The sequence below is a fragment of the Lutra lutra genome, chromosome 2 (assembly GCF_902655055.1).
Source record: "Lutra lutra chromosome 2, mLutLut1.2, whole genome shotgun sequence".
NCBI lineage: Eukaryota > Metazoa > Chordata > Mammalia > Carnivora > Mustelidae > Lutra > Lutra lutra.
In genome coordinates, this window is record NC_062279.1 from 89,432,439 (window position 1) to 89,446,113 (window position 13,675).

General features: G+C 40.5%; 1 protein-coding gene across 1 annotated transcript in view; it reads right to left on the bottom strand.

The window, feature by feature from the left end:
- The window catches only part of HSD17B11 (hydroxysteroid 17-beta dehydrogenase 11), a 36,097-nt gene extending 29,388 nt beyond the window's left edge, over window positions 1-6,709 (bottom strand). The window contains exon 1 of the mRNA XM_047717935.1: window positions 6,139-6,709. Within this exon, the coding sequence (XP_047573891.1) occupies window positions 6,139-6,348 (210 nt within the window). The 5' untranslated portion in view covers window positions 6,349-6,709. The remainder of the gene's footprint in view (window positions 1-6,138) is intronic.
- Window positions 6,710-13,675: the final 6,966 nt, after the last annotated feature.

Genomic DNA, 13,675 nt, shown 5'->3' on the forward strand with positions numbered 1-13,675 from the left:
TCTCACAAAACAAACTGAAGGTTGCCAGGGGATGGGGGTAGGGAGAGGGTGGTTGGGTTATGGACATTGGGGAAGGTATGTGCTATGGTGAGTGCTGTGAAGTGTGTAAACCTGGTGATTCACAGACATGTACCCCTGGGGCTAATAATACATTATATGTTAATTAAACAAATAAAAAATTATATTAAAAAAAAAGAACAACCTTACAGACAGAAATATGAATGAGACAGAGTATTAACCTCAGCAAGCTCACAGTCTAGCAGATACATAAAGGAAGCATAGGTAGGTAGGACACATGAAATTGTTTTTATGTCGGAATAAAGGACTGAATGCTGGCCATTTCATATGGTTCAAACTAATACACCATGATAAGTATAATAACAAAACAATATACAGAGAGTTATGGGAACACAGAGGAGGGGCATGAAATACAATTCTAGAACAAAAGGTACCAGGGTGAGTAGAACAGACAGGTAAAGAGAAGGGAGGCAAGGGCAGGCAGGCAGAGTGTAAACAAAGGGATGGACAGTAGGAAGGTCCAGTGGGAAAATATTAGCAGATTGGAGTTGCTGAGTCATAAAGTTCAAGGCCAGCAGGAGTCCAGATCAAAGGACATTGTGTGTCATACTAGGTTTTATCCAAAAAGTTGGGGAGGGTGGGCACTGACTGAATTACAGAATCAGATTTGTATATTATCTTGATTATTTTTGCTAACGTATGGAGGACAGATTTTAGGGGGCAACACTGCAGGAAGAGATAAACATTAGTAGGGAGCCTACAATGATTCAGCCAACAGATGGTAGAAGCTTGAGCTGTGGTACAACTGGAAAGAATGAGGAGAAGAGGCTGAGCCTTACAACCTATCTTCAGGAGGCAAACTCAGCAGGTCTTGGCCGCTAGATGAGGAAGGTGGGAAGAACTGAAGCTGAAGTGCTTCCTTTTTAGTTGGAGGAAATGGTGACATAGTGTTGCAACAGTCAGATGGAAGTCACAAGGGGAGCGGATCTGAGAAAAGGAATGATGACAAGCCCAGTCTGGAGTGTTGATTTTGTCACCTGAAGCTCATGATTAGACCTTAGGGGTTCTGTTTTCATTTTTCTTTTTTTTTTTTGTTTCCGTTTGTGCTTGTTTGTTGGTTTGCCTTCACCAGTTTTGTAGCTTTTTCATTGTAAAGAATGCCTCAAACCATACCTTGGACTGAGGGTTAGTCCGTGAGCTCTGCAAGCCAAGAAATTACTGTCAACTAACGCACAAGTGGACAGACTTACTACATTTACCCACAGAGAGAATGGCAGAGCAGAACACTAGTGTGCGAATTTGCTGGTAAACTTGAACTCCTCTTGCAGAAAAACCCAAATCTGGACAGTTATGGAAAAAATTCAGTTTGCTCAGTGAACTTACTGTTTGACAGTAAAAGGAAATAGGGTGTTTTCCCTTTTGCTGAAATCTCTCCCACAAACTGCTGTTTGTCCTCTGATGAGGAGCCCTTATTCCCCAAAGGACATTGGAACATCTCAAGTAAACCTTATGTTGCCCTCCTGTACCTGACAGGCAGCTTCTGGCCCCTTCCTTTGAAAGTATAATTTCATTAATGTAGTATATACACATGATGGAATGTTATTCAGCCTTCAAAAGGACCAAAATGCTGCCACATTCCACAGCATGGATGAACCTTGATGATCTTAAGCTTGGTAAAACAAGCCAGATACAAAAGGACAAATATTGCATAATTCTAGCTGTGTGAGATACCTAGCATAGTCAAATACACAGAGACAGAAAGTAGAATGGTGGTTGCCAGGACTGGGGGAGTAACTTTAGTGAGTGCAAAGATCCATTTTGTGATGACGAGAAAGTTCTGGAGACGGATAGCAGAGGTCATTTCGTAACAATGTGAATGTAGTCAACACAACTAAACTGAAACTTAAAAATGTTAAAATGGGGACGCCTGGGTGGCTCAGTTGGTTAAGCAGCTGCCTTCGGCTCAGGTCATGATCCCAGCGTCCTGGGATCGAGTCCCACATCGGGCTCCTTGCTTGGCGGGGAGCCTGCTTCTCCCTCTGCCTCTACCTGCCATTCTGTCTGCCTGTGCTCGCTCGCTCTCCTCTCTCTCTGACAAATAAATAAAATCTTAAAAAAAAAAAATGTTAAAATGGAAAGGTTTATGTAATACATATTTTACTGCAATAAAGAAAGTTTTAAAAGTATATGTTACTGATTCTTTGGGTATTCACAAAATTCAATCCTTACTTGAAACAAAGTCTACATAAAGCTCCATTTGCCCTTTATTCCATTGGTGGAGATTTGCTTAGTACTGGTCTCTGTCAATGGGCAGAATGTGTAGCAACAAACATACCTGTCCTTTACATCTGCAATCATGCGTTTTCGCCTATTCCCCTGGTCTTCCTCATTTAGGGCCAAAGTCTGCACTCCATACCTCCTGAACTATGCAGCAAATTAAAGTTGGAAATCCTGCCACGAAAAATTTTAGACAGTCTCCATATTCATTTGGTGAGAAATAAAAAGTAAGTGGACCCTTAAAATTCTTCTCAGCACAGTGGACCTGCTCACCATTCTTCAACACTTGCCTTGTTAACCTTTTCCCTAATGTGCTGTACTTAGTCTCAATTTTTAATCCTGGGCTCGCTCTGAAGTCTTTACTTACCCTTCTTTGCCCTCTTATCCCCGCAACTAAAGCTCTCTGCCCATTACTTAGACTACTAAACGTCTACATGTTTTTCTGATTGTTTCCAGTGCTTTTTTTCATTCATTAATTCACTTTTCCATCTGATAAATAGTCTTTGAGTATATTATAGGTGCTCACCACTTGCTATAAATTTATCTTCACAAATTCAACTAACCAGGCATGGGGGTGACTGGTCAAGAAATGTGATTATCTACATAAAACAATAAAAAATTCATGCTGCCCGTCTCAGTTGAACAACGAAGAGGAAGCTACCATGAATCCCTCCCTAAATTCATGTTCCTTTTCTGTGGACTTCCTGATGAAGAGGAAGATGTCTGCCCTCGACCTCCCGAGAAGGGTATCTTTGGGCATTACTATCCTTGCAGCCTGACTTAATCTGAGAAATTTGTCTCTGGAGATAATTTGTCTTTGAACCCTGGGGCAGAGGCGGGGGAGGGGAAGAATTTGAACTGGCCCCTCCCTGCCCTTCCAGCAGGATCTAAAAACAATCTGAAGCTTTCCTCTTTTTCACTCATTCTCCCTCGTCACCAGCCCCAAAGTTGGACATCTCTAGCTTCTGCTGCCTGGACTGCTTGAAATTTCCACCCTTACTCTCCCTCCCCAGTCAGGTTTAGTGGTTCTCACACTTTCATAATTTTTAAACCTGTAGAATTTCAGTACCAGTGGACTGCAGTATATATACTGAACTAGGACTGCCCATCTTTTTATTTAGCCAAGTAAGGACATTAACACCAACACAGAAACTACCAGTTAATATCGTTGTAATTTCACGAAATATATGGTGTATTTCACCCACAAAACAAGCGGGGAGGATATAACCTTAAAATAATAGATGGCTTATTTAAATGAGATGAATTTAACATAATAAATACTCACTACACTGTCCTTAATTTTCTGACCACTTCCTCTACTACTTCCTGGTCCGCAAAACCAGCTGTCATCTCTGGCCTGGATTACCACCAGTCTCCTAACTGCTCTTTCTCCCTGCAACCCAACACCCTAGAATCTAGCTCCAAACCTTGCACTGGCTCCCCCATAAAAAGCAGAAGCACAAACAGTAAGCTGCCAGGAACCCTGATGATCCGGAGGTGCTGCAGAAGTTTCTGGACCTGTGCTGTCTCATAAAATACAATGTGAGCCACATACTTAATTTTAATTTTTCTAGTAGCCACACTTGAAAAAATAGCATTAAGAAGTGTATTTTATTCAACTTAATATACCCAAAATATTATTTTGGAATATTTGTTATTATTATGAAATACTGTATTTCAACATGTAATCTATATAAAAGTTGTTCGTAAGATACTCAGCATTCCTTTTTTCCATACGGTCTTTGAAATCCTGGGTGTAATAACATCGACAGCACATCTCAATTCAGAGGAGCCACATTTCAAAGGCTCAACACCGGGCTCCTGGGTGGCTCAGTGGGTTAAGCTGCTGCCTTCGGCTCAGGTCATGGTCTCGGGGTCCTGGGATGGAGTCCCGCATCGGGCTCTCTGCTCGGCAGGGAGCCTGCTTCCCTCTCTCTCTCTCTCTCTGCCTGCCTCTCCGTCTACTTGTGATCTCTATCTGTAAAATAAATAAATAAAATCTTTAAAAAAAAAAAAAAAGGCTCAACACCCATTCAGTGGTTAGTAGCCACAACTATACTGAAAAGCACAGATCTAGATTTTTCTTTTATTTCTCTCCCTTCCCTCACTCTGTGCCATGCTCTGAATTTGCTGATCCTGCAGAGATATGCGAGGGGCTGCCTGCCTCTTCTGATCTTGACTCAACTATCTCCATCTTGGGAGGCTTTCTGTATAAGATCAACATGTTCCTCCCTGTCCCACCCCCAGCCACCACCATACAGAGTCCTTACCCCCTTTCATATTTTACTTTTCTTTATACTTACCACCTTCTAGCAATTACATAATTTATTATACAGCATATCTTGTTTACTGTCCCTTGTTCATGAAGTTTGTGTTTCTTACTGCTGTGTCCTTCGTTCTGCATTACAACAGTGCCTGACACATAGTAGGCACTCAATAAATACTTGTTGAATAAATGCACTCCACTTCAAATCAGAGAAAATTTTGTATGAAAGAGCAGAGAGTATTGGGAGCCAGTAACACAGATGTGTAACCTAATTCTTAACCCTAAGTCCTGCAATGTTAGCTTAAACTTCACTTTGTGAATGGATAGTAACAAACGTGTTATTATCCAGACCATATACCAGACACTGCTAAACACTGCTAGACACTATGGGTACTCTTTGGTATAAGCCTCCCACACCTTTAAGGTAAGTACTGTTATTTTACCCATTTTGCAGAAAAGGAATCTAAAGCTCTAGAAGTCAGAAGGCAGCTTATGAAGAGGTGGAGGGCTCCTCCAACTGTGACCTACCTCCATGCCTGACATTCACCACCGATGACCGCATCAGACTAGACTGGGCCTCCTTTGTATCTTCCATTGCATGTATAATTATTTAAAGTCTATTTTCCCTACAAGATTGTTTGCCTGTTTGCTCTGTACTTACTATCCCGCAACAGATACTCAATAAGTACTTGCTGATTGCTATCTCAATCATCCACTCACTGGGAGAACTCTTATTAATGGCACATTCCCCGAATTTTTGTTTACAGCTACAGTGCTGGATATTGACTAATGGGTAAGAGATGGCTTTTCAGGCCTTCAGGTGCCTCGCAGAAATCCCTCTGCCCATCCAACACTGGCCATGTAAAAGGTTAGATTCTAAATCCTCCTCTTTTCCTTAAGCCTACACCTTTATTCTTGTAAAACATTATGTGTATTGAAGAGTGTTTCCTTTTATTTTTATTTAAAAATTGTTTTGTTTAATTTTACTTTTTTAAGTAAACTTGATGCCCGACATAGGCCTGGAACTCAATGACCCCGAAATCAGGAGTCCCACACTCTCCTAACTGAGCCAGCCGGGTACCCCAAAGAGTTTTTTTGTTTTTTTTTTATTGTTTTTAAAACATGATTTTAAGAATTATTTTTTGGCAATTGCTATGATACAGTAATGTTCTTTTCTGTTGGGTATCTTTTAAACCCACTCAGCTCAGTAACGGCAAGTAGAATTTTTCTCTTAATAGGTTCAAAGTTCTTAATAGGTTAACTTAAAACCATTATTCTTTCCATTTGTTTAAGAGAGAGGGATCAGTGAAATCAGGCTCTGGAGCAGATCACAAATTCTTTTCTGGGCAAAAGTAAGACATTTACAATGCAAAATTAGTGATGGGTAGTAACCGCGAATCTTATGTCCTCTAGGTCCATTTATCCTGTAATCATAAACATTAACGGATCTATAAAATGCCAATAGTCATTTTCTTCTCCCTACTTCATAGAGATGCTGTACGGGCTTGTTGCCTACAGAATGCATCCATGACTACAATTAAAGGTGCCAGAAGGTAAAACACAAGAAGCATTATTACCTTATTTATATCCCAAAGAACCAGTTTGCTTTTACGTTTGGCAAATTCATAGGCAGTTAGTCTCCCAATTCCGTGTCCAGCTCCAGTAATCAGGACGATTTCCCCAGTAACTGATTTTCTCTTCTTAGGAATAAAACGCTTCAGGAGAGACTCTAAGGTGAAGATGACGAGTAAAGGCAGAAGCTGGAGGCACTGCAGAAAGAATTTCATCCTTTTCGTTGCCACGAGCTGTGGGCGCGCTTCCTTCCCCCAGTCCCTCCAAACTGCTTCTGGGGGGTGGTTCCGTCACACGCGGGCGAGCACAGAAGCCAGGGTGAGGAAGGGCTCCTTTTATCGGAGAGAAACAAACAACTCTGACACCGTTCCTTCCGCTGGGCTGGGCTTGGTTAGGTCTTTCACAATTGGTTCGGGCTGCAGTGCGGAGTGGCTGCTCGCCGGCTCAGAAATCTGGGAGGGACAAAGTCCAGAGGAGGGCACGGCTTCGCGGTCGGCTGCTCTTTGACCCACCACCTCGGGGTCATGCGAGCCGACCTTCGGGGCACAGCTCCCGCTTGTTTTCCTAAATGTATTTCCTCTCCCAAGTTCCAAAGATAGCTGACAGTGTCCGCAGTCCAGATGCTTCTTTGAAACTTGATGCTCACCACTAGCGAAGGGATGCAAATGCAGTTTCCTGTCTTAAAAGGAACGTGGGGAGAAGGTCAGTTGTTCCACAAGCCCCCGCCCCCGCCCCCCCACCCCGAGATATTATGTCTCACATTTTAGTGTGAACTAAACGCGATTTCTGGAGGGCAGAGAAAATGTTGTCCTTTCAAGGGCAGCGATAATCAAGGGCCAGGAAAAATCGTATCATACCATCCTTAACGACCCTTGTTTGAACAAGGAAGAGCAGTATATTTGGATAACCTTTTTCACTCAACCTGTTGCAATTTGTGGGAAAAAAAAAACACAACATGTGACACTTATGTAATTGTATCTTTATCCAGGTTAATAAATCACTGCTTCCAGAATGAATAATAAAATAGAAAATCACCTTGCATAAAGATTATCTTGATAGTAATTCAAATTGTGTGACACTACAGTGCTTGGAAAGAGATTTCTACCATGTGGATGACTGACGGTCACTTTAAGAGGCAGGAAAATCACAAAGAAAATGAAGTTCACAAAGAATTCATACATCTATCATCTACAACTTTTTCTTATGGTTTTCAAATCCAAGTTTACAATAGTACAAATACTTGCATAGAAAGTTTCCGTTTCCAGAGCTTTTTCCCACATATATTATCTCATTAGATTTTTTTAAAAAAGTCTCTTAGGAAGTAGAGAAGAAAACTGTTTATCTCCCTATCTTATAAATGAATAGATCAGTTGGATTAACTTTTTAAAGCTCCCTCAACAGGGGCGCCTGGGTGGCTCAGTGAGGTTGGGCCACTGCCTTTGGCTGGGGTCATGATCTCAGGGTCCTGGGATCGAGTCCCGCATTGGGCTCTCTGCTCAGCAGGGAGCTTGCTTCCCTCTCTCCATCTACTTGTGATCTCTCTCTCCATCTACTTGTGATCTCTCTCTGTCAAATAAATGAACAAAATCTTAAAAAAAAAAAAAAGTTTAAAGCTCCCTCAACAAATAAATGCATAACTGGGGCTAGAGACAGGTTCAGCCTTTGTCAGACCTTTTTGTCCAATATCTATGGGAAGAAAATACACTTTATATGTGTATGTGTGTTTGCTTTCACATATGTAAATTCTGTCTCTAATATTTTTTATTAAGCAAATTGTATTTGGAGGACCTGACTGGCTCCGTTGGGAGACCATGAGACTCAGGAGTTCAAGCCCCACCTTGGGTGTGGCAATCACTTAAAAAAACAAAATCCTGGGACGGCTGGGTGGCTCAGTTGGTTAAGCAGCTGCCTTCGGCTCAGGTCATGATCCCAGCGTCCTGGGATCGAGTCCCACATTGGGTTCCTTGCTCGGCGGGGAGCCTGCTTCTCCCTCTGCCTCTGCCTGCCATTCTGTCTGCCTGTGCTCACTCTCCCTCTCTCTCTCTGACAAATAAATAAAATCTTAAAAAAAAAAAATGGATAAAAAAATAAAATCCTAAAAAAAAAAGAAAGAAAAAGAAAATTGTATTTAAAGAGAACCATGTAGTTTTGACCCACTAAGTTGACCACAGTTCCCTTGGTCTAGGAAAAGAATGCAGTGTTTGAAAACAGTCACACCTGAATCCAATATGGGTATGTGACTTCCTTCCCTGAGGGTATTTCTTAATTTGTAAAATTGGGATGTTATTAATACTTACCCTACAGGATTCTTGTGAAGCTCAAATGAGTTAGCATTAAGCACAGTGCTCTATCAACTACCCATCCATTATAATGTAAGTTATAATTAGCACTAATAAAATTATAATGTGGATGGTTTTGTAAATGATAATTAGCTACTAAACTGACATGGAGCGACGTGTGGAAGTTTACATATTTGCGGTTTTTAAAAATACCTCTCATTGAGAAAGTTTAAAATGTTTTCTGTGTGGAGCATCTTAATTACATGCTGCCCTCCCAGATGTTGAAGTGACATTAAAAAGGGGGGTGTAGGTAAAGATAATAAAGAGCCCTTCAATATGATTTGAGCACTCACTATGACTAGGCATTATGCCAAGTGTTTCACATATAGTCACAGTTCATTTTACCCTCTCAACACTCTAAAGAAGTAGCTTCAATGGGATGTCTATTTCATGAATAAAGAAACAAAGGATTAAGAGAAATAAGTAGATTGCGTGAGGTCATAGTATAAATGGTTGAGCTGAATTTAGATCTAGGCCATTATCGCTATGCTATGTTGCCTTTTTTCTTAGGGCAAAGGAGAAAAGCCAAGCCACCGCTAAATCACTTTGAAAAATTCAAAAGGATAAAAACTATTACTCATAATACCTTTTATTGTTCATAACTTCTACAGCATTCATAACACCTCCCCCTCATACCATTAGGTAACTTAATTCCTAATTAACAGGCAATAGAGTATAGCTGTTAAAACAAGGATTTTTATTTGTTTTTAGAGAGAGAGCAAGCACGTGCGTGTGTGTGTGTGTGTGTGTGTGTGTGTGTGTGTGTGTGTTGTAGCAGGGGAGGGAGAGAGAGAATCCTAAGTGCAGAGCCTGACTTGGGCCTCAATCTCAGGACCCTGAGATCACGACCTGAGGTGAAATAGAGTCGGATGCTCAACTGACTGAGCCACCAGGCACCCTTAAAACTAGGATTTTGAATTCCTGCCAACTTTTTATTGGCTACGTGATAGCTGGTTAATTACTTACCCTTTCCTGAGTTCTCAGTTAATTCATCTGTAAAATGGATACACTAGCAGCTTGGTTGAGTAAATGAGATATTTAAAAAGCACAGAGCTGACATCTTACATACAAATGTACTTAATGAATGACAGTTACTACTGTATTTTAACCAATCATAAGTAAGAGATTTATGTTTGCCAGGCTGGCTCTGTAGAGTCCTAGTGGATTCAGAAGGAAAGGCCACCATACTTTGCAATTACATAGGCCAGTTAAGAACAGTCACTTTTCTTTTCCCTGTTACTTTAAAGAACACTGAGGAAGAATATTCAGAAATGATTGCCAGACTGTGCTAAAGGAGGTCTTCCAAGAGTTTTTCAGTCATTCTAGAATAGAATGACCTTCATACTTGGCTCTGACGTCTGATTTTTAGAGCTGGAGGGATTTAAATATTAGCTTGTTCAACCACATTTTTTTAAAAGCAATGAATCTATGAATTCAAAGTAAATAATATATCTGGTTCAATATATAAAAATATGTAAAATAAAAATGGTTATATAGTTATATACATATATAACTATTTTTATATATTTATAAATTATTATACATATATATTATATATATGTAAATATATAAGATAAAAATGGTTTGACAAGGGGCACCTGGATGGCTCAGTCTGTTAAACGTCTGTCTTTGGCTCAGGTTGTGATCCCATGGTTCTGGGATCGAGTCCCACATTGTGCTCCCTGCTCAGAGGAGAGTCTGCTTCTCCCTCTCCCCCGACTTGTTCTCTCAATACCACTCTCGCTCTCTCATTCAAATAAATAAATAAAATCTAAAAAACATGGTTCAGCAGGGTCGATGATAAAAACCAATAGTCCTCAGTCCCACCCTTGTCTAGCTCTTCAGATTAAACACTTGCAACCCTTTTAGTTGTCTCTTGTACAGTTGACATCTATGCTCCTAAGAAAGGCTTACAGTGTCATTTCTTAATACTAGACATGACTAATTGATTTTCTTCCATGACAGCTGAGGATATAGTTCACTTATTCCACTCCTAACACCCTTCTCCCTATATATTCCCAATACAATTATGTCACTATTCTCACTACTTTTGTTTGGCCATATTTAAAAAATTTTTAAATTATTTTTTAAAGATTTTATTTATTTATTTAGCAGAGAGAGAGAGAGAGAGAGAGAGAGCACAAGCAGGGGGAGCCAGAGAGGGAAAAGTACCTGGGATCCTGAACTGAGCCAAAGGCAGAGGATTAACTGACTAAGCCACCAGCCTTCCCTGTTTATATTTAAAACTTGTACACTTTTTATGTCTTATTCCTGCCCCCGTATGATGAAACTTCTGACTTCCCATTCTGTTAATGTAGGGTAAGCCCTATTGTTTTCCTCAGCTGTCCATTCCTACCTAGTCATATCTGGTTTACTTTCATATTTTCAGGACTGATCATATCTATATTTTGTAACTGTAACATTTTCAGTGCTTGGTCTATGTTGATTCTGAAAGCAAAAATCAACAGATAGCATTTACATTCTTATGACTAAATAGTGGCCTTCCTCAGCAGGAGGCTGTCATTAGACGAACTGGGGCAGACTGGACTAGAAGAAATCAGAGTCAACTCAAAACTATTCATCCTTGACCTTTATGAAGACCGAGGCAGCATAACATCAAAGCAAAAACTCTAAAGTTAGGTTGGAATTCCAGCTGTCACTCTCTAGTTGTGTGATTTTCAACAAGTCATTTAAATTCTTTGTTTAAATTTCCTTCAACATGCATTAACTTATTGAGACAGGACCAGTGGCTGATTGAAAGAACACAAAAGATACTAAGAAAAGCCTTACCATAAGGGAAAGAGAAAAGTAGGCTACTTCTGACCCAGGGGATTATAGAAAAGGAGAGAGGACAGCAGTAGAGGCAAGTATTAAGAGTCTAGTAACAAGACTTCTCCTTCCAACCTTTATTGCTATGTTGCTGTTTCTCCAGTTCTAACTTCTATAATGTCTACTTCTCCATGTTTTGAGGAATAAAGTTTGGTACAATGTTAATGCCTTTCCATTGCACTTGGGGTAAACTGCTTAATTCCTTACCTAGCCTATAAGACCTTTTATGATTTGGTTCTTGGGTCAAGATTTTTACAGAAAATAAACCTATAGTAGCTTAGTCATAAAGGGGTCTATTTTCCTTATCAGCCCAGAAGCAGCCAACGCGGGTCTGGTGCAACTACTTGAGGAAGTAACAACAACAACAATAAAAAAAAACAAACAACCCCCCCCAATCCTCAGGTTCTTTCTTGTACCCTATTCTGTCATCCATGTGTATGGCTTTTGTCATTAGAATCTCAAGACGGCTGCTCCTTCTCTAGGAAATGTGCCCTCCTTTCAAGTGGAATAAAGGAGAGAGGGGAAATTGCAAAGTTAATAAATCACCAGTCTCTTTTGGCCAGGAAAATAATAGTCTTCCCAGAAAACCCACATGGTAGGCTACCACATTCATCTCATTGGCCAGTTAAGGGTCATGTGGCCCCCTTAGCTGCCATAGGGGGTAAGGTTTTTTTTTTTTTTAAGATTTTAAAAAACCCAAACACCGATTTTATTTATTTATTCAACAGAGAGAGAGAAAGTGAGGGGGGGGGGTTGAGAGAGAGGGTGAATCGGTCTCCCCACTGAGCAGTGAACCAGACGTGGTGCTCCATCCATCCCAGGATCCTGGGATCATGACCTGAGCCGAAGGCAGATGTTTAACTGACCGAACCATGCAGGTGCCCCAACTGGACACATTTCTACATATGACATGGAAGAAAGAAGAATGAATAAATGGGTATTGGGAAACAGACTGCTGCATCCAACATCCTGGCTACCTCTCTGGCTTCATTGCAGATCACACTTTCTGGTTTACTACTATGCTTTAGCACATTGACCTGTCTGTTCCTTGATTATGGCCAAGCTCTTTTCTACCTTAGAGATTTTGCACTTACAGTCTCACTGCTTGGAATACTTTTCCCCCAGGTTTTCCAGTGGCTGGTGGCTTCATATCCTTAAATATTTCTCAAGAGTGATCTCCTCAGAAAGACAACTATCATATGATCTCCCTGATATGAGGAAGTTGAGAAGCAACGTGGGAGTTTGGGGGGTAGGAAAAGAATAAATGAAACAAGACGGGATCGGGAGGGAGACAAACCATAAGAGACTCTTAATCTCACAAAACAAACTGAGGGTTGCTGGGGGTAGTGGGGTAGGGAGAGGGTGGTTGGGTTATGGACATTGGGGAGGGTATGTACTATGGTGAGTGCTGTGAAATGTGTAAACCTGGCGATTCACAGACCTGTACCCCTGGGGCTAATAATACATTATATGTTAATAAAAAATTTTAAAAAAAGAGTGATCTCCTCAGAGAAGTCTTTGCTGACACTCTTCTCCTATAATATAGTTACTCCAGTTTCTATTATTCTTTTATGCAGCAAGTTGTCTACTCCCTTCATAACACTTTTCCTAATAGCCAATTCCTAGTTTGTTTAGTTATTTATAGTTCATTTACCTTCCCTAGACAGTAAGTTTCATGAGAGCAGGACCTTGTCTGTCTTTTCACAACTTTATTCCTGGAACATAGACCACTGCTTGGTAAATAGCAATCCATAAATATTGTTATGTAATGAAATGAACAGAACAAGGGAGAAACAGTTGAAATTATTAATCACTTTCAATTTTAGTATGCCTGAAATCAATTCCGGTAGTCACATACATTGCTTTCCTATTTAGAAACATTCATTAGGCAGCATCTTTTGCCTATCTCACAAACTATTGCAAGAAGCCCTTAAAGATAGTTTGTGGTTACTAAATAAAAAAATTAAATAAAATACAAAAGCCCTCACTTCTCTCTACTTATGTTCTAATGATACCCACTTTCTTTGGGATTTAGATAAGTGGAAGGTAGTATAAAACAGTAAATATTAGAGAAGGCATTTCGGTTCTGCCCACGAGTGGGCAACAGCCATGCTCGCTACACTCTAGCACACTCTAGTAGATGTTCCCAAAGGGTGGAAACTCCCCCCTCCCACATCGAGACCTGCTGTCTGAGCTAACTGTGGTATATCCTACTACCGAGGAGTTGGTTTTGTTTGCACGGTTGCATTAATTCTTTAAGCTAAGTCCATTCCAATCTCTCCTTATGGAATGTAGTTAGAAAACTAGATCTTGAGGAAAGTTCTGTGAGAATAACTGTCTCTCTCCTGTTTCTGGTCAAATGTTTTGTGGCTCA